This window comes from Girardinichthys multiradiatus, chromosome 19, assembly GCF_021462225.1.
Source record: "Girardinichthys multiradiatus isolate DD_20200921_A chromosome 19, DD_fGirMul_XY1, whole genome shotgun sequence".
In the NCBI taxonomy this organism is placed as follows: Eukaryota; Metazoa; Chordata; class Actinopteri; order Cyprinodontiformes; family Goodeidae; genus Girardinichthys; species Girardinichthys multiradiatus.
In genome coordinates this window covers 22346038-22373967 of record NC_061811.1, presented here as the reverse complement: position 1 = coordinate 22373967, position 27930 = coordinate 22346038, and the positions used below count along the sequence as shown (strand labels likewise).

Here is a 27930-nt window from a genome sequence, read left to right as displayed (position 1 = left end):
ATTAAAGGACTTTCATTCACAAAAAGAAAAAAAAATCAATTAACTTGGGTTCAGAACAGGCCCTAATTTTAATCTGTTATATCACAACATCAGACCTTTACATCAATGTGCTTGTTCTATTAAAATAAAACAACCCAACTGCATTTTATAACTGTGTATTTATTAGAAATAGGTTATCATGACCCATTGTCATGTTAAATTACCAGTATAACATACACTTCTATAAGAAGGCTTAATATACAGTCATATGGCCATCAATATTCAGACAAGGACAAAAACCAGCAGCTTTGGTTCTGTAGACGACCGCAATGGGTTTTAAGTTATATCATTTACCAAGTAGAGTTTGGACTACATTTGAGAAAGAAACAAGATACCAAATTAACATGGGTTGACCTGAACTTTATTTTAACTTATGTGATAGAAACTTGAGAGGGTCATGTTAAAGGCTATAATTTACACTCACTAGCCATTTTAACAGGAACACCTGTTAAATTGCTGTCAGAAAACCGGTCCATCTAGGTTTTAACCCTGTTTCATGTCCGCAAAAATAAGGAATCAGGTGGTCACATGGCAGCGAATCAATGCATTTTGGTCTGAACACATTCAAGCTGAGCATCAGAATGAAGGAAAAATGAGGATTTAAGTGACTTTGAAAATGAAATGGTTAAAAGAGTAGCAGTTGTGTGGACAAAATGCCTCAGTAATGTCTGAGGAGAATAGGCAGACTGGTTCCAGATGATAGAAAGGCAACAGTAGCTCAACTGACCAAACAGTTAAAGCCGATGCAGAATACCATCTCTCAACGCACAACATCCAACCTTGAAGCAGATGGGCTACAACAGCAGAAGACCTCACTGGGTATCAGTCCCAAAAGCTAAGAACAGGGAACTGATGCTATGAACTGCATGAAAACAAATTGAAGAAACGTTGCCTCGGCCAATGAACTTTGATTTAGGCTGAAACATTTGGATAGTGGGGTCAGAATAAGCAATCCAACAGCATGGATTCATCCGGCCTTGGATCAATAGTTCAGCTAGAAAGAGGTGGTATAACGGCATGGAGGATCTTTTCTTGGCACAAACCGGTTGACTTAGTACCAAATGACCATCCCACAGCAGACCCGAGTATTGTTGCTGACCTGGCTCATCCCTTTATGACCACAGAATAATGCGCCATGTCAGTCATCTCACACTGGTTTCTTGAATATGATAATGAGTTTACTGTACTCCAGTGGCCTCCACAGTTATCAAGACAATAAAGCATCTATGGGCTATGATTGTTTTAATGGGATGTGAATGTGCAGCTAATAAATGGGCCACAACTGCTTTATCCGATCAGGCAAATATGGACAAGAAGCTCATCAGATTGTTGTCTGTGGCACTTTTTCTACGCCACAAAGAAGAATGGCAGTTCTGAAGAAAAACGGGCTCCAATCAAATAATAGCAATGTGTAATAGAGGGACTGGTTAGTGTATAAGCTCAATTACCTTTGATGCAGTACATTTAAAAGAAAACTCCTTGAATCTTGCCCTAATTACTTCGTTTTAAACCCATTTTTGTGACGTACAGAAAAAAAGCTGAAAAAAGTCCTTGTGCAAATACTCAGACCCACCTGTAAGTACTTTATTATTAAAACTGGTGGCACGATCCTACATTAGTAATTATTGTTAATAGATAAATTGTGTGACTGCTAACTGTAGCTACTATTGTGGTTATAAGGTGGTTTTAAGGCTACATTGATTAAAGTAATGTGTTAGACAAGCAATGACAGCTCTGGCTTATAAACAAGAATATTTGAACACATTAGAAAATAACTCTGAAGTGCCTAAAACATTTGCTGCTGGAGGCAAAAGATAAAACATTAGCTTAACAATGTTTTTTCAGCTTATACACTGAGCCATTATTTCATTACAGAACAGAACATGTCGACTAACTAAAATACTGCAACTACGACACAGTGTTTGACCTCTTGGCCTTTTTAAGAATGTCACACTTCTTTCGGTTCGGCCGCCGACAGCGCTCGTCGATGCTCGGCACACATTCATAGTGCCACACCTCCTCCATCTTATCCACAGGATACACCGCTTCCACATAGTGACGGATCAGCCTCAATCGGACTGGGTCCAGCTGTTTCTTATTGCAGGCCCCTGAGTGGTTGTACTGCAGGCGCAGATTCTCCGGAGTAAACAGCTCAGGGAAGAGGCGGACCAGCAGGCGGGCGGCAAAGTTCCCAACAGAAAGGCTCTGCTGGACGATTTCCCGCACCTCGGAGTCCGACAGCAGGTAGGCTGAGGGTACGGGGAAGTCGGGTTGGAAAATGGTCAGTTTGTCGAGGGGGATCTTACAGAAGTCTTTGCTGCTTTTCTCGGGAGGTAAAGAAGGAATGTCTGAATCCTCTCTTGTGTTGTCCGGAGTGATGTGGTTGATCTGGCAGAGAAATTCCTGCTCTGACTCTTGGCCACCAACTCTGCGCTGCTGCAGGTACGATCTTCTTTGCTCTGTGTCTCGCCTCCTGCACCTCTCATCGAGTTTGCCTACAAATTCAAGCATCCACACTCTGTTGTTCTTTGCCCGAGGGTAGACTAACTGCACATAATGACGGATCAGATTCACACGCACAGGGTCTAGCTGCTTTTTCCCAAGAGAACCGCTGCAGTTGTACTGTTTTCTGGTGTTCTCGTGGGTGAATAGCTCGGGAAACATAAGCACCAGAAGCCGGGAGGCAAAGTTGCCAATGGATAAGCTACATTCATAGTTGCTCTTTAGCTGCTCCCTGGATAAGATGTACGCCTGGGGAACACTGAAGTCAGGTGGAGGAATCGTCAGATTTTCAAAATCCACTGGGGTGAGCAGTGACTTCTTGGACTTGCGACAAGGTCTTTCACATTCACTGGCCTCTGGAAACCTCACTACAGGAACGTCTTTCTGAAAGCCAGCAAGGTCATAGCCCTCGTAGTTGATGTTGTCAGATTCACTCCCATTCCCATTACTGTGCGGCCCTTCCAGCGTGTCTTCAATATGCTGAATGCACAACTGAAGCCAACTGTCCTCAGGCACATCAGGAAAATTTGCCTCCATGTACTTCCTCAGGATTTCCATCTTGTCAGAGTCCAAAATGAGCTGGCCCACGTTACTGTAACTGCTGGAGACTTCAGGAATTTTGCCCTCTACAAAAACCTCCGGGAAGAGACGATGCATGAGAAAAATCACAAAATCTTCAGGCGAGGAGAAGTCGTCCAGTTCTTCTGCAGCTTGAGTATTCAACCCATCGTCGGACACAGGCAGGCTGCCCTGCTGGTTATCCAAGGATACATTCTCCTCCTGACCCTGTTCATTAATGAAGCGATATGTCTGAGGAAGCTCCACTCTTGTCCCATCACCAGTGACCGCCTGCTTCTTGATGAGCTGAGTGCTTTCCATGTCCCTCTGTGCCCAGAAGCGATTAAAGAAATCATTGATCTGAAGAAGGCAGTCCTCCTGCCAGACGCTGTTGTTTTTCACTGAGGGGTAGCAAACCTCCACATAGTTCCGGATCAGCTCCAGGTGCAGAGATCCCAGCGTTGTCTTGCTTGCCATACAGTCATGGGGGCACTCCTTGGCTTTGAATAGCTCTGGGAAAAGGTGGACAAGCAGCTGGCAGGCGAGCTCGCTGGCGTTGGATGTGTGTTCCATCAGCTGATTAAGTTCATTGTTCGTTAGGAGATATTCAGGAGGAGGATGGAAGTCTGCCGTCCTCTCAGCAGGTTTGATCTGCTTCTTTATCCGCATGACTTCCAGGGTTAACAAGTCCACTTTACTGTGCAGCTGAGTCACGCTTGAGTTTAGAGTATTGAGGATAAAAAACATTTTCTCAATGAGTGGGTAAAAGTTGGACTCTGTTGCTGAGGTCTGATCCGAACAGTCTGTGGTGGTGAAGACCTTAGCTTGGCCGTTGAGCTCTGGACTTTGGAGCTTCTGGGAAAGGATGCTGCTGATGCTGAGCTGACTCAAGCCACCATGGTTAGCCTGCTGATCCAGACTGGGTGTGTTTCTCTTGTCTGAAATCCTGTGGGAGATGCTGAAAAGAGGCTTCCTGTAGGAAAGCCTGGATCTCTCCTGGATACGGTGCGTCTTTTCTCCAGTCGCAGCGAGGAAAAGAGGCTCATGTCGATGGCTCTCATCTGTCAGACACTGCCTCACCTAGAAAGAATAAACACCTTTCAAATAAATGGCAACAAAACACATGGTTGTGTGATAAAGGAGAGAAGCATATCTTTTCATTACATACAGAGATCATACATATAGACAGACTTTAGTTGTCTTTTAAATTGGTCTGGCTCAATACTTGAAACAAAACACTGGAGTTAAAGGTTTCCTACTAAGGCTGCACAATATCAGAAAAACATAAATTTGTGATACTGTAGCTAAATATCACAAAGACTACTCCCATTTCCTACAAACACAATAACCACAATACCATTAGTGAGCTTTTACATTTCTTTAACTAAAAACATTTGTCAAATGTAAGCATCGAGGGACATGAACATCAATCTAACAAGCCAAAGGTATTATTGGCATGTAGAATTTGTAAGCCTTACACTCAGACCCCCACTGGGGTGACAGTGGTGGCGGTGGTAGGGGTTCGTCCTGTAACCGGTGGAGTGCCGGTTTCAAACCCACGCTGTCTCAATTGTTGTGTCATTGAAATGACGGTGGCGCAGATCGTATGGCAGCCTCACTTCTCTCAGTCAGCCCCAGGGCATCTGCAGCTACAATGTAGCTCACCACTGTCAGCGTGTTAATGTGTGTATGAATGGGTGGATGACTGATTTGTGATTGTGATATTACACACACCTTTCTTTCTTTCTGCTCTCGGTGGAGGAGGACGCTTTTCTCTGTCTCCCACCCCCTCCCATATCTGCCCTGCTTCAGCTCTGTGTCTTGTCTTCTTTTTGGAGCCTCTTTTTGCATATCTTCCAAATTCTTAGTTAGGGATTTGGTCAGCTGGTCTCTCAATGCAATTGATCAAATTTTCTCGAGGAGAAGACAAGGTGAAGGAGAGCCCAACTTGTCCGGACGGAACGTTTTTCTCTGGATATACAATGGACTCCTGGCAGAAGTGGAGGATTGTGTGTTTGTCGATAATGTCAGTCGAGGATGTGGAAGATGTGTATATAATTGGATGTTTGATATCAGGATTTCTGCTTTTTGGAGTCAGCGGTTACCTGGCATATCGAGAAATTCTGAGTGTCAGCAGCTGTTCTGACAATTGTGAGGCTGCCTGGCATGTATGATGGGATCTTCAGGGAGATCAACACCCAGACTGAGATGCTACGTGAGCTGAATCGCAGACTGGATGTGATCCTTATACAGGATCGCAGGCAGGTTGCGGTTCCTGGACTCAGGGGTGAAATGGTATAAATCTTGGAGAAAGTTGTTCGCTCGGATCTGGCGAAAGACCAGGAATTTGGCTGTTTGGATTTGCCTTTGAGAAGCACCAGCGAGACTCTCAAGGTTGACGGAAAATTAAGAGTCAGCCTAACCCAAATAATTATTGTTTTTCTGAATCTGGGTCCCCTGCATGGCCTTGATGGCTGGCTATCTTCAGCCTCTCCTGGAAGTTATGTAAACATGACGCTCTGCTCCCTCTGCCCCCTCCCTTCCCTGAGGACATCTGTGGACCTGCTCAGAACTTTGTGGCCGGTTGATGAACATTCCAACAAACTATCAAGGACAATGGCCTCTGTGACAGTGCTTCATGGACTTACTTGCACACACTCACTTGCACACACACACATGCTCAAGATAAACATATGCACCCCTCATACCACCTTCACCGTTCCCAGCATGATGTTGTTTTGTAAACTTGTTGCTTCTTTGTGCTGAGGTTTTTTGCAATCTCAAACTGTATCCTGCTAATGATAACGTGTGAAATATGATTTTTTTCCCTCTACTTACCTAATGTGGCCTCTTTTCTCATCTAGTAAGGGCAGCGCCTGTGAGTGGGCAGCAAAGCCTTGGTGACCCATCTCCCTTGTCTTGTGTCATGATGTATGTTTGGATGGGTTGTACTGGAAGTCTAATTTCCCCTCGGGGATCAATAAAGTATCTTTGAATTGAATTGAACTGAGATTACAATTAGGATACAAAAAACTTTACATTAAAAAAACATTTCACCACTAAACCTTTGTATAAACACATTTTGCTCCCATTATTTTAGACGGTAACCTAAAACCCCACTAATGGCACTTCAAAATATATTTTAGCACCAGCAAGAGCTGTTATGTGAAAATACAGCATACATTAGATCTAGTGAGAAACAAAGCATCTCTTAGCACCCAGGTCAGGGATTCCACTTAGTGTATGTTATTTGAATACATCTTGTTCATGTTTCTTCTGTAGGTAGGTCTTTGGCTATCCCACTTCTTTTATCTAACTTGTTCACATTCTTTTAAAAAGGTGGCTAAAACACTACCCACCAAAATGAAAGATGGGAATTTTTCTAGTTTTTTGACAGTGCACCTGTATTATTATGGGTACTTTTTACAGATGCAATTAAATTTTATTCTTTCCTTGTTTTAAATTGTTCGTTCGTTCGTCGTCTTCCGCTTATCCAGGACCGGGTCGCGGGGGCAGCAGACTCAGCAGAGACGCCCAGACGTCCCTCTCTCCAGACACCTCCTCCAGTTCCTCCAGGGGGAGCCCAAGGCGTTCCCAGGCCAGCCGAGAGACATAGTCCCTCCAGCGTGTCCTGGGCCCTGGGCCTCCTCCCGGTGGGACGTGCCTGGAACACCTCCCGAGGAAGGCGTCCAGGAGGCATCCGGTATAGATGCCCGAGCCACCTCAACTGGCTCCTCTCGATGTGGAGGAGCAGCGGCTCTACTCCGAGCCCCTCCCAGATGGCCGAGCTCCTCACCCTATCTCTAAGGGAGTGCCCGGCCACCCTACGGAGGAAGCTCATTTCAGCCGCTTGTATCCGTGATCTCGTTCTTTCGGTCATGACCCAAAGTTCATGGCCATAGGTGAGGGTAGGAACGTAGACTGACCAGTAAATTGAGAGCTTTGCTTTTCGGCTCAGCTCTCTCTTCACCACAATGGACCGGCACAGCGCCCCCATTACTGTGGCAGCTGCACCGATCCGTCTGTCGATCTCCCGCTCCATTCTTCCCTCACTCGTGAACAAGACCCCGAGATACTTAAACTCCTCCACTTGAGGCAGGAACTCCCCTCCAACCTGAAGAGGACAAGCCACCCTTTTCCGGTCGAGTACCATGGCCTCGGACTTGGAGGAGCTGATCTTCATCCCAGCCGCTTCACACTCGGCTGCGAACCGCCACAGCGTATGCTGTAGGTCTTGGCTAGAGGGGGCCAGCAGGACCACGTCATCCGCAAAAAGAAGAGACGAAATCCACTGGTCCCCAAACCAGACCCCCTCCGGCCCTTGGCTGCGTCTAGAAATCCTGTCCATAAAAGTTATGAACAGGACCGGCGACAAAGGGCAGCCCTGCCGGAGTCCAACATGCACTGGGAACAGGTCCGACTTAGTGCCGGCAATGCGGACCAAACTCCTGCTCCGCTCGTACAGGGACCGGATGGCCCCTAATAAAGGGCCCCCGATTCCATACTCCTGGAGCACCCCCCACAGGGCATCACGAGGGACACAGTCGAATGCCTTCTCCAGGTCCACAAAACACATGTGAACCGGTTGGGCAAACTCCCATGAACCCTCGAGCACCCTGTAGAGGGTATAGAGCTGGTCCAGTGTTCCACGGCTGGGACGAAAACCACACTGTTCCTCCTGAAGCCGAGGTTCGACTATCGGTCGGACTCTCCTCTCCAATACCCTGGCGTAGGCCTTACCAGGGAGGCTGAGGAGTGTGATCCCCCTGTAGTTGGAACACACCCTCCGGTCCCCCTTCTTATAAAGGGGGACCACCACCCCAGTCTGTCAGTCCAGAGGCACTGTCCCCGACCGCCACGCAATGTTGAAGAGGCGTGTCAACCATGACAGCCCTACAACATCCAGAGACTTGAGGTACTCAGGGCGGATCTCATCCACCCCCAAAGCCTTGCCACCGCGGAGCTTTTTAACCACCTCGGTGACTTCAGCTTGGGTGATGAAAGAGTCCAACTCCGAGTCCCCAGCCTCTGTTTCCACCACGGAATGCGTGATGGCAGGATTGAGGAGATCCTCGAAGTACTCCTTCCACCGCCCGATAATGTCCTCAGTCGAGGTCAGCAGTCTCCCGCCCCCACTATAAACAGTGTTGGCAAAGCACTGCTTCCCCCTCCTGAGGCGCCGGACGGTTTGCCAGAATCGCTTCGAGGCCAACCGGTAGTCCTTCTCCATGGCCTCACCGAACTCTTCCCAGGCCCGAGTTTTTGCCTCTACCACAGCCCGGGCCGCAGCACGCTTGGCCTCACGGTACCCGTCAGCCGCCTCAGGAGTCCCACAAGCCAACCACAGCCGATAGGACTCCTTCTTCAGCTTAACAGCATCCCTTACTGCCGGTGTTCACCACCGGGTTCTGGGATTGCCGCCACGACAGGCACCGCAGACCTTACGGCCGCAGCTATGGGCAGCAGCATCGACAATAGATGCAGAGAACATGGTCCACTCTGACTCTATGTCTCCAACATCCCCCGGGATCTGGTCGAAGCTCTCCCGGAGGTGGGAGTTGAATACATCCCTGGCCGAGGGCTCCGCCAGGCGTTCCCAGCAGACCCTCACTATGCGCTTGGGCCTGCCAAGTCTGTCCGGCTTTCTCCTCCTCCAGCGGATCAAACTCACCACCAGGTGATGATCAGTGGACAGCTCAGCCCCTCTCTTCACCAGAGTGTCCAAAACATGCGGCCGAAGGTCTGATGATACGACAACAAAGTCGATCATCGACCTCCTGCCTAGGGTGTCCTGGTGCCAAGTGCACTGATGGACACCCTTATGTTTGAACACGGTGTTCATTATGGACAATCCGTGACTAGCACAGAAGTCCAATAACAAAACACCACTCAGATTCAGATCGGGGAGGCCATTCCTCCCGATCACGCCTCTCCAGGTGTCACTGTCGTTCCCCACGTGTTTTAAATTGTTTCTTTGCTTAGTTGGTTTTGTTTGTGTTGATGACACAGATCAATTCCTACAGTTTAGGGGTGTTTGAAAGAAAGTTGAAAATAAGTAAAACAAAAAAGGCAGTGAAAGCTTTAAAAAAACACTGAAAGACCACCAGAGTGCTTAGAAAACTATTGATCATTAAAACATTAACACATGAAGTCTGGCTTATGGTGAGTCGAAATATAAAGAAAGGAGGTTGGTTCAGTTTTTTATAATCTAGGATTACTTTACCTCAGAGCAGACTCTGGCTCTCTTGTTACTAGTGGATTGATGTGTTTCAGGACTGACTTCTCCAGATGACCTTTTATTGGCCTCTGAGGGTTCGGGAGATCCTCTTTCATGTGCGTGAGATGGCTCACAAACAGCAAAATCTTCTTCTTCCTCTTTAACATCCTGGATGTGCTGATGTTCTGTAAATAATGCAAGATCAAAATAAATTATTGCTGCTACACCACACTATAGATAAGAAGGTGTGACGTACCTTTCTCAAGCATTGCTTCATTTGAGTGTTCTCCATGCTCCCAGGAACTCATAGCCTAGAAAAATCAAACGCAAACGAGTCACAAAAAACTACAGGATAACGTGACACAGCCACAGTAATCAGGTGAGCAAATAATAATGAAAATATTACCAAGAAGAAAATGAATGTGAACAGTTGCACCGGTTCCAAAAACCTTGAATAAATGTTTAAAGTTAGCTCTATGCAAAGATTAAAGCAGCAAGTCATGTCTAAATGTTTTGGCAGGGACATATATGTTACATTTGTATTTCCTTGATCTTTCTTCTAATTTGGGGCATCCTAAACGCAATCTGCCCAGAGAAGAAAGGTGGAGAGTTTCCTGTGTGGTGACAACAGTGAGGCATCCTGATACAATCTATGTTTGGGGCTGTTTCCTCTGCAATGGAGTGAGCGGTCAAAATGTGGAGCAGGTGGATAAACAGAACCGGATTCAGGATTGTGTCGTTCTGACATCCATTTGTTTCTTTAACACTCAGAAAATTATAGGAGGATCCTGCAGTCCGTGTCATCTCATCTCTCTCTTCTACAGCATAACAACAACCAGCTACTTCCTCATTCCTCCACCCAGGACCGTTTGAACACAAATAAATACAACCAGACAGTCAGAATGTGATGCTTTACACCCCGATGACGAGGCTAACACTCACTCCTTACAGTGAGAGTTACAACTGAGCCCCATTACCTGTGCTTTGTGACCATTAATGACACGGTGACGTTAGCGTGGAGGAGTCGTGGTGAATTAACGGTAAAACGCGCGTGACCAACGGAACTAACCTCTCCGACTCCATGTCATCAGCGAGGAGGGTTAGCAAAGCGCCGGACATGTCCGCCAACTGCTGCTGCTTTCTGATAAAAGGTAATTGTTGAGTTGTTGTTGGTGTTTTGTTTTGTTTTCCTTTTCTCGCTGGGCTTCTTTGCTGTGTCGCGTGACGTGACTATACCAGGCGCGCGCTTGCTGCGTAACTTCCGCTAAGCCCCGGAGACGAAGCTAATGACTTCATCGTTTTGGTGCAGTTTAAAACTACGTCATTAGCTGGAATTTGTTAGGTTTATACAATTATAGATTCCAGGTGTTTGTACCTCATCAGTCTGTTTTAATGTCAGGATAACAGCTTTCTAAGAAGGAACCTGTTCCTTTGAAATTGTGTCCAATTTATAGAGGATAGCTTGAGGTTCAGGATGTTTTACTTTTTTTTTTTTTTACCCTTATCCTCAGTTCAGGAAGCACACAATACATTTTTTAGCAATACACAATACATCACACAGAACAAAAGAGGTTACTTTCTGGAATTTAAACGTTACTTTCTGGAAAGTTAACAGTAATATTCAGAAGCTACCAGTCACCCAAAAATATGGTTCAGTCTTTAGAATAACCTGTAGTCTCTGGAAAATAGGTATGTTCTGGAAAGTTCTGAAAAATAACCTGCAACATCCAATTTTGTAAAGTAACTTTAGGTTCCAGGAGAGTAGCCCAACCTGTAACCTTCTGAAAGTAACTTGTACATTCGAGGACAGTAAGGTAAGTTCTGAAAAGTAGCATTTAAGTCCTACATAAATTCCATAGTGTGTGAGTTCTGGGAAAGTATCTTTAAAGTTTCATGAAGGGAACCTGTAAATGAATCCATTAGTGATTTAGAGACACTTACAAAAGAAATTGAATTGCATTGCTTTTACCACTATGTAATTTCTAAGATAGCATGTTACCCAATGCACATGTTTAACAAATTAGAAAGAAAACACAAACCAATCTGGAAAACAATATAAATACCATTACCACAAAATAAAAATTCTATGCATAAATAATAAAAGTAGTAAATTATAAATATAACAATGAACATTAAACATAAAGTTTAAATAAACTCACAGTTTGCACATTATGACATTATACATAAGCTACATTTAGACTGTGCAATAACAGTATACAAAAACTAAATAAAATAACTATATGCATAGCTATAGAAAATACCTATATACAACTATATACAAAACTATGTACAAAAAAAAGGCATTTTACATACTTGTGCTTTTTATTACTACATCCACTAGAGTGATGACCAATGCACTACATACTCAACCTCACTTCTCCTGCTAAAGCTGTACTTTCCTAGAATTTCTAAAATAACATTAATTAGGTATCGCTTTACATTTAAACCTATGTTAGCGTTAATATGTTATGTTAGAGTTAATAGTAATAACTAGTTTTAATATAATTATATTGAGGGTGAATTTTTTTCCCGATTATGTGGCGCCCCCTGGAGGCCACGGCGTCCTTAGCATTTGCCTATATTGCCTAAAGCAGCGGTTCCCAACCCTATTCCTCAGGGCCCCTTGTCCTGCATGTTTTCAATGCGTCTCTGTTACAGTGCACCTGATTCAAATGATTGCATGACCTTTGCATGCCATCAGGTGCTGCTGCAGCCTGGTAATCACCCAGTTATCTAAGTCAGATGGGTGGCAGCAAAGAAACACCTAAAACATGCAGGACCACTGCCCTAAAGGGTGAGCTGGCTTTGCTTGTAAATTAGGGGCAAGTACCCTGTCACATCCTTAGAGGGACAGTATCCTGTCGGTTCTGTAAAGTAAGCTTAAGTTTTAAGAAGGTAGCTTATACATTTTAGAAAAGTAATGTGCTAGTTACCCCGTAACTTCCTCATAAGTTACACGGTACTTGCAGATTACTTCCAGGGACCCTGTAATCTGAAAGAAAGCATACTGTAGGTTCTGGAAAGTAATATGCAAATTACTGAAAAATATCTTATAGGTTCTGAAAAGTAACCTTTTAATTTAATGAAAGTAAACTTTAAGTTTTACAAAGTACCCTTACATTTTGAAGATGTTAACTCTAACTTCAACAATTAAAATGTAAGTCTGAGAAAGCAATCTCAAATTACCAGCAAGTAAATATTAAGATTCCAGCAAAGTAACCTTAAACGTCAGGGAAAGTACTCAACAAGTTCAAGAAGGGTAATCTATAAGCTTAGAAAAATGACCCAACAGTTTTGGGAAATTGTGGACTGCAACATGTATTGCTAAGTATAACAGTTTTTGTCTCTCTGAAATATTTTATAATCTGCCACTGACACACACAACACATATGATAACACTACTCTGTGTTGAGAATGAAAGAAATGTAGATCTATTTTTAGAGTAAATATATATAAACCATGATAATAAAATACACATACAATATTTATTTTTTAAAACATCTGTTCACATAGTTGAAATAATGAAACTTTAATTATAAATGACGGTCGTAGAAATAATTTCTTCCACAGTAGAGCAAAACCACACAGACAACACCGCCCTCAAGTGTTCAATGAGAGTAACAGCATGTATACTGATAGCTCTCTGCGCAGGAAAGTAGATTAAAAGTGTAAAATGTTGTTTCTGTTTCTGTTTTGTAACTAGAAAAAATCATCACGATCCTTCGTGCATCTTCTTATTAGATATGGGAGTGAGATTGAACGCTTTCAGAAACATAAAAAGGAAGCCTGGAAAGAAATTAAAGCTTGTTTTAGATTCATCCCAGAGGAGGTTGTGATCCATACTAGCACTTATTCAGCAGCTGTTCCATCAGAAATTTAATGAATTCACAAATCTAAATTTGAAGGAAAACTGAGTCTGTAATACTGATGGCAGCTGGAACTTTCTTAAACAAATAATCAATTAGTTGGCGGGTGCAAATGAACTGTGGTCCATTAAACTGGACTTGAGCCGAGCACCAAACCCTCTGAAGCCAGGAGACCCCCCTAAACCATAATCTCGAGTTAATCACCATCTACTTCATTCACGTTCTTTCTCCAGCCACAAATAAGACATACAGAGATGATATAACAAGACAACGTGTGGCTCTCATTATTCCACTAATGAGCTGTCTCCATGGCAGTCTGGCCTGTCAGCCAATGAAGTGAGCAGCCTTCATTCGGGAGGGGATGGATATGTGGGAGGGAGTGGGGGACGTGACCCAGGGTCAGCCAGGCAGCAGCTAGGGATGAGGGGCCGGCGGCCAGCACTTAACGCAGGGAAGAGCTCATTAAAGTGTCATTTTTGGCCAATGTGCTCCTCTGTATCGAAGAGGCCAATCAGGCATACTGTTCCCATCTTAGGAGAATGAGTTTCATCCATCACTGTCGGCTCTGTGATGATATTAGCCGGTGTTTACTGATAGACCATTCAGAGGAAGACAAATGGAGATCCTAACGTTCTTTTACACTCATATTCACTCAGTCATTTTTATATAGATACTTATTGTTAATGGGGTCACAGAACACAGGGTTGCAAGTGATCCATTACCTGTGTGAATTCATACAGAAAGCGGTCCAACATCATTTATTTCAAACATTGACCGAAAATTATCCACATGAACAGACAGAAAAGCAAAACCAGGTTGGAAATGAGATGTCGGACATAGCAGTGCATCTTAAACACCTGAACACAGGTTCTCAGTGGAGTTATGATCTTAGCTGTATCTGACCACAGGTCCAAAATTGCTCCTTTATGTTGAAAAATTGCCACCAAATTGTTCCTGGATTGTTAGAAGGTAATGTTCAGGTTTTTGCTGTATTGGGTTTCAGAGAATTAATTTTAGGACTTCATAAAACCTTTTTGTTAAAAGACCAATAGGTAAAAGACCATAGGTAAAATAAATAAATTAACTTCATCATTTACTTGCTAAAAGAAACAACTCACGAAGTAACTTAAATAAGTGAAACATGCCTTTTACAACTTGTGTTTTTTGGTGCTGGTATGCGAGTCATCGGCTTTTGCATCCGTGTTGCTTAAATTTAAAGCATTATATCAGTTATGAATAATAGCTTTTAGCCAGCCATAAAAATCAGTTTTTCCTGCCATAAATGGTTAAATATGGACTTTTCTGAAGAAACTGGGAGTAGGTAAGGTAAATGCATTTTTTTCAATGTTCTTAACAAAAACAAGCCAGGTTTTAAAGCTGATTTATTTTGCAGGAAAGACTGGATGCTGTAATAAATTCTTTCCAACAAAGTGTTTCTGCCATCAATCATAAACTTTATAGTTTTGTAACAGTGTAATAACACCCTAGCTCCTCACTCAGTACTACAACACATAAGACACAAAGTTGCTGCCAGCAATACCACCCCTAAAAAAAAAACAAGAACTCATCCAACAAAACTGAAAAAGCAGCAGAGCTGCAAATGTAACATATAACTGAATAAAAGTTAACACCTTTTATGAAAAATGTGAAAATATTGAGAATATTTTAAGGTCCAAAACTGAGATAAATTTAAGACAAGTTGCTCTTGGAGGACATTTTGATCCCACGCTTTATTCATGGCGGTGTCCTTGGGCTGAATTGGAAGATGTCCACCTTTTTGGATGAGAAGAAACCTCATTGATGGATTGTATCAGGATGCTTTGCTGTTAGGAGACATGGACCCCTTTTCTTCTTGGTTAAATGTGGCTTGCTGTGGCTCAGTAAGAGATTGTTACGGAATGATAACCTCATGTTGGCAATGACATTTATTTATCATTATTTTAATTTTAATGCACACACATGTAGAGCAAAAGAACATGGTCACTCTCAGATCAGAGTCAGCTGTGGTAAACAGAGTAACACTGGGGGCTAATACTGGCTGGTTAATTAGCTTGCCTTTACTCTGCTGCTTAACAGCCACGCCAATTGTACTTTAAAAAAAAGTATAACCTTAATAAACGTAACAGAGGGTGCTCCTTTAGCTTTCACACGACTTTCCAAACAGACTTTCAGTCTGCCCCGAAACAGGTAAAGGAGGAGTGAGTGCAGAGCAAGACTGCTCCATACAGCTGAAAAAACACTAGCTGTGCAACTTTGACATTTTATTAAAAGAAATTTAACTATAGGAACGGTATTGTATTTTGTTTAAAACCTCAATTTTTTTAAATCGTTGTATATCTTGAGATGGGTAACCTGATCATGCTCATTTGGTGTCCATTTGGTCTTAACCTCAATACCCTCCTGCAGTCAGCTGTGAACAAGCTGTGCACTGGTGGCAACATAATTCTGTTGGGCATCCTAGAGCCTTTTTCACTGCAACTGAACCCCTCATCTTGAAGTTTAGGGGAATTATTCTTTGTAGTAGTTTCTGGCATGTAATGCCATGTTGATTCAAAGTGATGATTGCTGCTAACACAAAAAATGTAATGATTTCAAATACATCTGTGCTTATGAATATACTAAAATAAGTTAGTTTTGGGTCAAACAATGAACATGGATTGCTGGGCCATCTTCATTCAAAGCAAAGCTGATTTGCTTCTTCTAAATAAACCTACATATTTTGAGAGCACATTATTCTGAAAACAATTACAGTTTAAAGCTTTTTGAAAACCTGAAAACAAATAAAAATTAATAAATTTGAAGGGGCATCCGTATACAATCAGTTTGTTTCAGGGGAATCTTAGAACTGAGTAAAAGCAGACCTTCGAAAATTTAACTGAAGCTTAAAACTAAGTGATTTCTGTCAGGCCCTGAACCAGGCGAACGGAGCTGACTGAGTCTCTTTCTACCGGACCCAGCTGTAATTACACCGCTCACCGTCTGGGTCCAGCCAGCCACACTCGGGCCGCTGTTCCCCGCCTCATGTTTGGGATGTAAACTCAGATCTGTGCCAGCTCCTGCTCTCCTGATACCCAAGAACCCTGAACTGGAAAAAGCAAACACAGAGTCGGGTTTCTGCTGCACGCCATATAAAACTAAAAAGAAGTCCTCTATCTTCGCATTCTGCTCTAAATGTGGGCTTCACATGAGATTTTAAAAAGATTAATGCTGTCAGCAAAATGTTTTCCAGGAAGAAAAAAAATGGTTTTAGTTCTACATTATACTTTCAGCTTTACTGCGTGAAGCCAAAAAAACACCTCCTTTTAAACTATCTCCTGCAACCCCTGCTAGATTCCTACTGGGAGTGTACTTGCAACAGTTCACGGCTTTGAGCAGCCTTTCTCCACCAAAAAAGTTTTGTTGGTAACTATATTTGTCATTCTGACTGTGTCCCAGCCTCTTTTCTTGTTTGGTCCTTTTAATTTTCCATGTAACTTTCCTCATGTCTCCTCACGGCAAGGATGGATATTTCATGAAGAGCCCCAGGCTCTCCCTGGCCCGAGGAGAACCTCGCTGTACCTATGAAGCCAAAGCAGAACAGGATGTGGACGAACAACAGAGAGACAGACAGGAGGCTTGTTTTGAAGATGGTTCAAGCTCACATACACCTTCCACCTTTTAGTCTGCATCAGTAACTCTGGCCATTTTCTAAACAGTAGACGTTTGCCAATCATCAGGATTTAATCCAACTATTAATACATTTTTTTTGCATAATACTAATAACTGCTTTCTTTAGATCCTAATATTTGTATTTGCTAAAGTTTTTGTCCACTTTGTTAGAAAACCTTAATGTTATATATAGTGAAAACTTTCTGTAAAGAAAATAAAACAAAATCATCTAACATACCAATTGGCACATGCTTTCATTACTTCAACCTAAATTAAATTGTTTTCCTGCAATATGGCACTAGAACGATGCCCATTTCTCCTAACTACTCTTGAAAATGGGAAAAAAAACATTCAGACAACTAAAGCAGATCTGTTTAACCTCATGTCAGAAAATAGCAACAAGAAAGTAGCATTTCCTCTAAACCTGCCCAGATCTAACTAAAACAGATTTTGTCCTCTTATTTTTAATGTCTTTCCTTGCATTTTCACAATGAAGCACTTTGGAGCTTTAAAGTTGCTTTATGAGTAAACTGTAAGTGCCCACTTTTCTTTAAAACAATATCAGTTGATCTCGGTTCCTTAAGGAGTTATTTGCTGTGAAATGAAGCAAACTACTTCAACTGTCCAAACCCTTTTGATACATGCTGCAGACACCAAATAAAAAATGAAAAGAGATGCAGCAGTGAAACTGCCAGAGATCATTGCTGCTGAGATCGGACTATTGGCTTTTGTAACGGAAAAATCTCAATGTTTTTCATTTAATAAATGCATCAAAACTAAGAAATTACACAACTTCCATTTTATAAACGCACTAACCAACAGCTTAAACTTTGATGCACTCTTTTGTTTAATATATTTAATAAAATTTGATGAAAGGACATGGTTTGATGCATAAATGATAAAATCTGCCAATCCTTTATTTTCTGTTGGATTCAAAACTGCTAGGTCTATCAAAGAACCCTCAGCACATTTTTTCTTTTATTTATGCATTTATGATGGACCTTAAGTAAGAAAAACAATTGGAAATTGTCAAACTCAGAAGATAGAGGTTAGATCTCAAAGAAAACTAAAAATTGGTATCAACTAGGAAAAATCCTGATAGGTGCATCTATAAAAATTAGCATATGGGCAGCGTGTGGCATAGCAGCAAAGCAGGTACCCCCATAAACAGAGGCTATTAGTCCTCGGTTTGACTCCAGTCCTCCAGATATTTGCTGCATGTCTTCCCCCTTAACTCTCTGTTTCGTTATGGTTATAAAACACTGAATGAAGGCCACTAGTGCAACAAAATCTTAAAAACCACATAAATATTAGGACATTTAAAAAACAGATCTCCATTCATAGATTTATTTAGTTTTATTTGTACCATTTCCCAGTTAAATATAGGCTCTGAATGATTTGTAAATCATCACATTCTGCGTAAGGTTTTGTTTTCCAGAGACAGAGCTTTCTTCCCTGTCCCTTCTTTGTGCACTCTGTCCTTCAGGTGTAGCCGGTATGTGACAGACAGCTGCCAGCGGTGGCCTGGTTTCACACCTTAGTTGTGCCCCCCACCCATGCCCTCCACAGACAGCAGCCTGGGAAACCACAGGCCACCAGGCTGGCGCCAGCCTGTGCAGCTTACAGCAGAGCAGCTAGCCCAATCAATACCTCTGCATTTCCTGTCCATTTGCTCAGGTCTCTTCATTAATAATTACTGCTTGGCGGAGCTTCAATGTGCTCGCTGGCTGGCCCATAGGGGAGAGGTTTGGGTGACCTTTCCCCGCCCCTGCGTTGCTTCAGATCTCTCACACACACACACACACACACAAACAGATAGATAAACAGGCGTTGGGACTGACATAACAAGGTAACATTGATGACATTATGACTCCTGATTTACCCCAGTCCAGCCTCTGCAGAAAAGCAGTTCTTTGCAGGATAATTGGTAAAACAGGAGTTTCTTCTCCAGTGAAACTCTTCAGTTTGGCAAAGAGCAAAAACATCTAGCAGTTGCAGTTTCTAGCATCATCTCTGCACTAACAAGCAGGTTAAATAGCTTAAAAAAAAGGACATTTTTGAGAATAAGTACTCCTGAGTGCATCATTTCCCATTCATGTCACATTTTTCAGATGACACTAACAAATCATCAAAACATCTTAAATAATGTTCTGCCCAGTATGTGGCTTTGCTGATAAGCCAGGTAACAATAAAGAGCCTGGGTTTTTTTCTTTCTTTAAAAAAAGCAGTCTGCCAGGATATGTTCTCAGAGCACGAGAGGGGGAGCTGCAAAAATGTCTGGCACGAAACCAGAGGGTTGAATTTTTGTTCGATGATGAACAGTTGCAGGAGTTTCTGATGGAAAAACATGACGACAGCTTTATGACCAAAACGAGGCACTCAGCACTCCTCAGAGGAGAGTGTCTCTGGGTGTTTGTGTGCATTTGGGTCAAAATTTGGTGACAGCGGTGGCGATGTTCTCCAGGGCAGATCGAGCCTCAGAGGAGGGGAAAGCCTGAATAGCCTCCAGAGCCATGTTGCTATGGTAACGGCACAAGTCCACCGCCGAGCTCACGCCTTTCTCCGACTTAACTGCTGCCAGGAGCTGTGGAAGGGGCGAAAACAAGCATTAGTTTGTCACGTCTGTGTCAGTGCTGCCACGGTGCAGCTGTCAATGTACAGAAAAAGTTAGTTTGCTCTTAAAGTCAAAGGCAGGCCTTTAATTTCCCGCCCCAAAAACACTGATACAATGTCAGCTGGGATGCAGGTTTTCATATTTATCTGAAAGCTAAAGATTTAAGTTATCAGTCACATTTACATCTTTGTTTGGGCAATTTAGGCTCTTAGCTGTCATATCAACTAAATAATGATGCTCCGTTTCACTTAAATCCTGGTAATTAACTAAACACTTTGCGAATGTGCAGACCAATGTACAGCACCTTATAAAAGTATTTTTTCCAACTATACACCTCTGCTGATTTAATTAAGGAAAAGCTATGCAAACCAACCTGGTTCTATGTGAAAAACAGTTGCCTCTTAAACCTAATAACTGGATGGGCCACAAGCGTTTGCAATAACTGGTGATGAGTCTTTTACATCGCTGTGTAGGAATCCTTGCCCACTCTTGTTTGCAGAATTGTTTTAATCCAGCCACATTGGAGGGGGTTTAAAGCATAAACTACTTGTTAATAAGATTTATTACCACATCTTCCAAAATATTCCACATTGTGTAGTCAGTCCACTGAATGTTTTCCCAAAAGTCTATTCTTGGTCAGTTTTAAACAGCCTTTATGGTTTTTCCAGTAGTCACTAGTGGTTTTCACCTTGGAACCTTCCCATGTATCCGATTTTTGCCATTTCTTTTTCATAATGTTAAATCATGACCACTGACCCTATTTGAAGCAGGTGAGGCCTTAGCTGTTGTTCTGGGTGCTTTTTTGAGCTGTTGAGATGAATCATAGTTTCACTCTTGGAGTAATTTTGGTAGGCCTTCCATCACTGGGAAAGTTCAGCGTTGTTCCATGATTTCTACATTTTGATAACGGTTCTCACTGTGGTTCCCTGGAGACCCAAAACCGAAATGGTTTTGTAACCCTTTCCAATGACTTTGTTTTTTATCTGTTCATTAATTCTTTAGATCAAGGTATTATGTGTTGCTTTTGGAGACGTTTTAACCTACTTCATGCTGTCAAACAGGTTCTGTTTCAGCAATTTCTTGATTCTACAGGTCTAGCAGTGTGACTAGTGAGCCCCAGAAATGTGGTTAATTACAGGTCATTCATGATTTAAGGAGGGGAAAATTATATTATTATACTGGGCCTGGTTGTTTTGAATAAGGTTTCCTAATTTGAAAATTGCATTTTGTATTCATGCAGGTTATTGTTATCCAACATTAAAACTTGTTTGGTGATTTGAAATATTTAAGTATGATTTTAAAAAAGGCAAAAAAAAAAAAAATAAAGAAATCTATATAAGCCAAATAGTTTTTTTACTGTAAAGTAACGCTAATTAGTTTGCACATCACATTTCCTCAACCCAACATGTTGAAGAGGAATACATGAAGCTGAATGAGCACTAACAGCAGCTTTGAGTTTGCAGGTTTTTTGAATAAATTTGTGCATTCCTGCTGCTGCACCGGGACATCTTTTTGCTGAGGGCGTTTTGCCTCATGAATTCTGGAGGTGGAAAGCCCCCGTAGGCCTTCCTTTAAGAAAGAAAAAATGTAATAAAAAAATAACTGTAGGAGCTAAACTCAAAAACATCCTGCCTGCTTATTTATTTAAAAACAGATTCATTTTCCTCTTGCATTTCATACCCTTCTGTCTGCTAACTTTGCTTCTTTCTGCATCAGCTCCCTGATGTGTTTACTCCCTGAAGTATCCTGTTTGGATTAAAGGTCCAGCTTAGTCCGATCAGTGGATTTCCAGGGTTAAAGAAGGACTTTGGCTGCTTTTTTACTCGTCTGCTGTTTTGTTTGGTTAGTATTAAAAGAGAAAATCAGGTCTCAGGGTGTCTTCCTTTGACAATTACCATGAGATTAACAAGGAATGTGGTGAATCTACATTGTGTGCTTGAGAAGGTCTTTGACTTCTTTTTTACAGACACAAAACTTAGGTAAAGTGTGGTTCACATTAAGAAAATCTGGTGTTTTCCTACCTACATAAAACTATACAGAAATCATGTAGGTATTTCTAAGTAAATATACAACGTTTACCTTTTTCCTGCCCCATACATTTATTTCTCCTCCCTATCCTACATTCAGCTTCCTTCCTTGTGTCTCCTCGCCACTTGTTCCCCTTAAAAAGGTCTCTCCCTTTTTGGCTGAAGGAGATTCTCTCACAATCCCTCTGTCTCAGAGCCGTGGTGTCTCCTCCACAAATAGGCCTCGGTAACCAATCCGTCCAGCTCTGGTTTCAGACGGGTCCAGATAACACCCCCTACCCCTCCTGACACTAACCAGACCCCTCCCCTCTGTTCCTTTGGTCCCATTCTGGCCTCACACGTTGACTTTGGAAAGGCGTTTCTTAACTTTGACATGAGTTACACTGAAAAGGCATCCTGGTTGTTTGTGGACGTCCTGACAGGTTCAGGACAACATAGCAGAGAGGTGAAAAAGTGAAATTAAAAAACAGGACAGTTAGTTGAAAATGCCACCTTACCTTAGTATAGTCCAGCTGGTTTCTCAAGGTCCTTGCCTTGGAGAGAGAACAGAAAAGAGTTGATTTTAGTGAAGCTACTGGGTAAAGAAAATGGATGGATAGATGATGAGGATTAAATTTATAACAAATCTGTACAGTGCATACTTCTAAAGACAGCATATTTAGATTTTACCATCAGATCCATTTTTACCTTAAATCAATTGTGTTAAGATGTATTCCACAGTTTGCATCAATCTGTTCCTGTGCATAAAAAACATCAACAACTCTAACTCTCTTAATAAAATCTTCTCCTGAGGTTTTCTATCTTCACTGATGTTCTTTCAGATTTACGGGGATCCTCTGCACATTTTCCCCCTGTTTTCACTCCAATGTTTGTAATCGAGGATTGTCTTTATATTTGTGAATAGGAGACCGAGACAAAGTAGGCTGGGAGTGAAAAAAAAAAAAGGAGGACAGAAAACGAGTGAATATTTCATGCAGTGCAATGATGGAGGCTGCCACAGTACAGGGTTCATGGGTTTATTGTCCTTTCTTGGGTGCTGCTACCTGGGACATCTACAGGTGTTTATTTTGAAGTCATAAAAGATTATTCCTGTTTTTTAGTTTTAAAAATGTTTGGTGTTTAAATGTTTTAATAAAACCGATAAGACCCTCTCTTCTCTCTGTGATTAAAAGTTTTACATTTTACATTTAAAAGTATGGTTTTAAGCTTCTGTTGTTAAGACTTCTTTAATGTCAGGCATTAAAAATGGAATATACAAAAACCAGCGAGAGAGAGGCAGAACATGGTGGATGAAACTTTTGCATAGCAAATAAAGTCTGGAAATACGAATATTTTCCACGGTTTTTGGATTTTTCCCACTTATCTGGACCTCGGAAACGCCTGTATAAAATTCCAGGCGTTTCCTAGAACATGCAGGAAGCTGTAGTTTTCTCACCAGCTTTGTAACCACTTTAATAAGGCTTCTTATTTCTTTCTACTGTGAATTTGTAAGCTTTGTCACTACCCTCTACATTGCCACATGAAGTGAAACGTTGAATTTATACTCAAGATAAAAACATTTCTTCTTTATTAAATAAAACAACAAAAATTAAAAACATCTTTTTAATTATTCTTTTTAAAGAAACAAAATAAGGATGTTTCACAAAAATGTGGGATATGTTAGACTTTGATGAAGGCAGTTTTCAACTCTTTTTTAATCTAAAAAATCTTTTTAAACATTTACAATAAAGATCAGAATATAGCCACCCCAGCAGATTCAGAGGCATCGATGTTTTAACCATGCATATAAAAAGTCATGGAGTTGAGGTTTCAAGCCTTTTGATTTTTTGACACAAACTGATTTCTATTTAATTTCAAATTAAAAGTTAAAAATTTCAGGTAAATAATCAGACTCTTTAGTGTATAAACAAGCAGCTGCTCTCCAGTGCATTTAAACTCAAAGAGTTTAGGAAGTGTTAAAGCAGCTGGATTTCCAACTGAGATCAGAGCTGACTTTTGCAACCTTACAAAGTCTTGACTTTTTTACATTTTTTTATTTATTTTACAGAACATGGCAAGAATTTCCAGAAATAGACGGTGTGACCGATTGCCCAGGTTTTACCTCCTGGAGATGTTGGTGCCACTTCTCTTTCCCGACGATCTGACGGTGGAAAACCACCGGGGCAGCGCTCAGACTGAACGATGTCATCTCTGCCAGCCTGGTCTTCACAAATGGCTGCAGGTCAGAGTTCAGCTGTGAAAAAGTGGAACACATAAACAGTAACTGATGCTGCTCTGTAATGTTCATGTTACCAATTACACACTGGTGAAAATAAAAAAGAGACAACTGTCCTGGTGAGGACAGTTCTCCTTTAAAGAGTCCATTTTAGCTTCCACCATGCTGTGAATCCAGCAGAGGTCGCGCAGTTGGGTATCTGCAGGGAGCCTCGGCAAGAGATGGCAAACCACTACAGCGCTGTGATTAAGGTAATCAAGATTCACCTAAAAACTTCTAAAAAAAAAAAAAGCATTCACTTTGTGGCACATTTAAGTTTTATCCTAAAAACATTTAGGTTCAGTACAAAGCAGCCTTCTGGAGCCTACTTTTGTATTTCAGTATTTCATCTTTTGCCTGTGTCCTTTTTCGACAACTTTTCCTGCCAGATCAACTCCAGTTTGAAGCATTTGATGAACACAGATACAGCAACGCTAGAGGAGGGCCAATTACTCATGCATTCAGACACGACTGCAACATGTGGATCAGAAGCTCATTTAGTCCTTTGCTTTGATTTAACTTCATCACAGTCATAAAAAGTACATCAGTCACAGGAGGGATAAAGCTTGCTAAGAAAAAAAAGCAATGTTAACTAAAGTGAAACTCAATTAAAATGTAAGTTTTCTGCAGCACATGTATAAAAATGCTTTGCAAACATTAATAGCCCTTGAGCTTTTGCAGATTCTATCATGTTACAACCAGTGTATTTTATTGGGACTTTTAGTGATAGTCCAACTTGCGGTGCGGCATAATTGTGAAGTGAAAGCAAAATGATACACGGTTGTAACAAATTAAAATCTGTGATGTATGAATTAGCACTGAACCCCTTCTATTCTTTTACCCCTAAAAAAATCCAGTGCAACCAATTACCTTCCAAAGTTACCTAATTAGTAAATGGAACCAACCTATGTGTAAATTAATCTCAGTATATATACAGTTCTGTAAAGACATGAGAGGTGAGCAAACAGCTTCAGAAAGACCAAAGAACACAATGGACAGGTCTGGGATAAAGTTATGCAGAACTTTAAAGCGGGGTTAGGTTATAAAACATCTACCAGAGCTCTGCTCAGTCCATCATCTAAAAATGGGAAAAGCATGGCACAACGGCAGATCTACCAAATCAAGACGGTTTACCTACACAGGCCAGGTAGAGAAAGCCACATGGTTACTCTGGAGGAGCTGCAGGGATACACAACTCAGGTAGGAGAATCTATTGACACAACGGTGAGTTGTGCACTCTAGAAAATCTGCCTTTTATGTAAGGTTATTGAATTGTTTAAAGAAAGCACACCATTACAACTGTGAAACGGTGGTGGTGGTGGCAGCATCCTGTAGTGGGGGTTATTTTCTTTAGGAAGGACTTAGAAGATGATCAGAGTTAATAGAGTTAATAGGAAGATAGATGGCAATAAGGACAAGGTTGTCCTGGAAGAAAACCTGTTGGAGGCTGCAAAAGACTTGAGATATTCACCGAGAGAAAGACTCTTTTCATACATCCAGAGCTACAATGGAAAGATTAAGATCAAAGACTATTCATGTGTTAGAATGCCCTAGTTAAATTTCACCTCTAAATCCAATTGAGACTTTAGTCTCCACCCAATCTAACTGATTTTAAGCTATTTTGAAAAGGTGAATGGGGATAAATTTCACTCTAAAACGCACAAAGTTAGTAGAGACATACCATAACAAGCCTGCAGCTGTAATGGCAGGGAAAGGTGGCTCTACAGACCATCAAATCAGTGTAATGAATTCAAATGTACGGGAAACATTTCAGATTATTTGCAAAACAATTTTGAAAACAGTGCATTATTTTCCTTAAACTTCATAATTATGCATTATTTTGTGTTGTTCTATCACACAAACTCTCAATAAACTACAGTGTAGCTGGTGTTTGTGACAAAATGTGAAAAAAATCAAATGAGTATTAATATTTTTCCAAAGCACTGTACATACACATGTATTTTTTTATTTTTTTTTTAAAGAATTTCTTCAGCACTAGAGGCCTTTATTTTTGACAGTAGGCAGACAGGAAGGAGGGGCAAAGAGAGGGGGAGACATTTGGCAAAGGTCGCTGGGTCCGGGACTGGAACCCGGGACGGCTGCCTCGAGGACTATAGGACTATATGTGGTCACGCGCTAAGACCTACACCACCAGCGCCGCTAATCTAAGTCCTCAATCATATCAGATTAATATTTTCCTTCCAATTAGCCAGAAATGCTTGATGAAAGAAAAAAATTAAACGAAAAATTGCATAACCTGGAGAATTCTTCATTAACCCCCTTATTCATAAGATTATTTTAAAAAGTCTGGTTGGTCACTGTTTTGATTCCCTAAAACTTGCCTTGTGGCCCAGCGACAGGTGTTTTCCATAGAGGTAGGCCAGTCTCTGGGCCTCTCTGTCGTGTTTAGCGAGCTGCATGGCGGCCTGACAGCTCTTTGCCAGCAGTGCTCCATGGGACAGAAACGTCTGATCCTCCCAAGACGTCACGTCGACGCCCTCGCCGAGACCGTCCTGCAGAGCAAACAGTGGCAGACACTTCAAAGTTCAATGAAAACACACCGCTACCAAAAGTAAATACATAATTTTACTCAGTCTGTTCACACAAGTCCTACAGCCAAGAGAGGGATACCACAGAGCAAGAAAACATTTGGGAAAAAATCCTCTAAAATAAATGTTTCCAGAAAAAACAAAACTGCACTATAATAACTCTTTCAAATTTATTTATTTTTTCTGAATTAAACAAATGAATAAAAAAAGAAGGAGAAAGCTGGTTGTGGATTCAGAGCATAACCTAAAAACAGAGCAATTAAAGGGAACTCTTTCTCACTGCAGCTTGACAGCACTGTGGTCGATTTAAAAGTCTGTCTTAATTCATTATTTATCAGGATGTTTTCTCATTTACAGTCAGCTGGTGGCACCTAATGTCAGAACCAATCCTGGAGAAAGATTCACTTTCTATTCAGGTCATAGCCTTAGTCTGGCTTGTGACCTTAATGGACCTAAAACGTGGTAACTTCTATCCTTTGGGAATTCATTTGGGAATGTTTTCCTGAAAATGAAAATAGCAGAGCAATATGATGTAAAAGCAACAAACAGACTAACTGTCTGGCATGAAAGTCAGTTGGAGGTAGAGACAGATTTCCTTTTCTGGTGAAAATGTTCTCAAAGAATGACTGATTTACCTCAGCACTGTAGGAATTTTCATAGTATATTCCTTGGACTAAATCCCCGATGGCACTGGAGATCAGTTCAACCACCTGATAAACAGAAAAAGAAATACATTCTTCAAATGCTATAAAAACATGAGAAAATCTCATTTATATAATTGGGTAAATATTTGTTGAAGTCCAAGAGGGGGAGACTGGAGGAGCTGGAGAGAAAGCCTCAAAATAACATGCCCAGGACCCCACACTTGCCTGCTCAACCAAGCTTACACTGCATCCAGTCTCAACATCTTTCCCCACAGGTGGAGGGTCCATGTGGAGACCACTTCCTGCAGGCTATTCATGGTTCCACCACATGGCACTTCCCGAAATACAAGAGCTTCCAGAGAAGCTTCTTTGTTCCCGTTTTACCATCATTTTTCATTCTTTTGTTTTTCATTGCAAATACACAATTTTGTAAAAACAGGACAAAATTTAATGCAGCACAAAAACTATAAATTGTCAATTCAAGTTAACTGACTATACAGCAAGTTTCCTAAAGGCTCAGAGTGAAGCTATCAGGCTAAGAAAGGGAAGTAGACAAGGGCTGTAAAAAACAAAATTAGTATTCAGGATTCTGTCAAAGACGTCAGTGACATTGTGTATATATTTAAAAATACTTTAAAGGTGGAGGTGATTAACCCCTTATGGATTTTTTTGTTTGTTATCTCTTTCAGATGAAGACTTATCTTTTCTCTCTGGTGTTCAACACAGCACGAGTTGATTATTACTTTAAATGAGTTGAGTTGTTGTGTTGTTCACCATCGTTTCATAGCCGTTTTCACATATTCTTTATTTTCTTTTTGCTATTTTAATATACAGCACTTTGGTCAACTATTTGTTGTTTTTCCCACTATTCTTACTAAATAAATTGGATTGGATATATGGTGTGTGTGTGTGTGTGTGTATAATAGGGTTTTACTGTTAAAAATAATTAAGGATTACACTTTGAACTATATTCTTACAGGTGCTCCTGAAATTATCAAAACGTAACTGTAAA

General features: G+C 41.4%; 2 protein-coding genes and 1 long non-coding RNA gene across 8 annotated transcripts in view; 1 reads left to right on the top strand and 2 right to left on the bottom strand.

The window, feature by feature from the left end:
- Positions 1 to 139: 139 nt before the first annotated feature.
- On the bottom strand, positions 140 to 10576 carry bend3 (BEN domain containing 3). 3 transcript variants are annotated; one of them, XM_047393236.1, is made up of 5 exons: positions 9852 to 10189; positions 9723 to 9765; positions 9573 to 9627; positions 9323 to 9501; positions 140 to 4179 (listed from the first exon to the last, which is right to left on the bottom strand). In XM_047393236.1, exons 1-5 carry the CDS (start codon positions 10118 to 10120, stop codon positions 1948 to 1950), a joined length of 2778 nt encoding a protein of 925 aa, XP_047249192.1. In that variant the 5' UTR covers positions 10121 to 10189; the 3' UTR covers positions 140 to 1947. The 3 variants fall into 3 exon arrangements, with proteins under 3 accessions (XP_047249192.1, XP_047249193.1, XP_047249194.1); XM_047393237.1 differs by lacking the exons at positions 9723 to 9765; positions 9852 to 10189 and adding an exon at positions 10386 to 10576; XM_047393238.1 differs by lacking the exons at positions 9723 to 9765; positions 9852 to 10189 and adding an exon at positions 10294 to 10431.
- LOC124885055 lies at positions 10329 to 26057 on the top strand. 4 transcript variants are annotated; one of them, XR_007042580.1, is made up of 5 exons: positions 10329 to 10467; positions 23519 to 23692; positions 23816 to 23937; positions 24115 to 24340; positions 25744 to 26057. It is a non-coding gene; the product is annotated as an uncharacterized LOC124885055 (long non-coding RNA). The 4 variants fall into 4 exon arrangements; XR_007042579.1 differs by having other exon boundaries at positions 25708 to 26057; XR_007042577.1 differs by lacking the exon at positions 25744 to 26057 and having other exon boundaries at positions 24115 to 24498.
- Positions 18172 to 27930, bottom strand: part of pdss2 (prenyl (decaprenyl) diphosphate synthase, subunit 2) — a 48998-nt gene continuing 39239 nt past the window's right edge. Inside the window, exons 4-8 of the mRNA XM_047393244.1 lie at positions 26910 to 26984; positions 26068 to 26238; positions 23573 to 23704; positions 21969 to 22004; positions 18172 to 19414 (exon numbers count right to left, since the gene is read on the bottom strand). Coding sequence (XP_047249200.1) covers positions 19259 to 19414; positions 21969 to 22004; positions 23573 to 23704; positions 26068 to 26238; positions 26910 to 26984 — 570 coding nt within the window. The 3' untranslated portion in view covers positions 18172 to 19258. The remainder of the gene's footprint in view (positions 19415 to 21968; positions 22005 to 23572; positions 23705 to 26067; positions 26239 to 26909; positions 26985 to 27930) is intronic.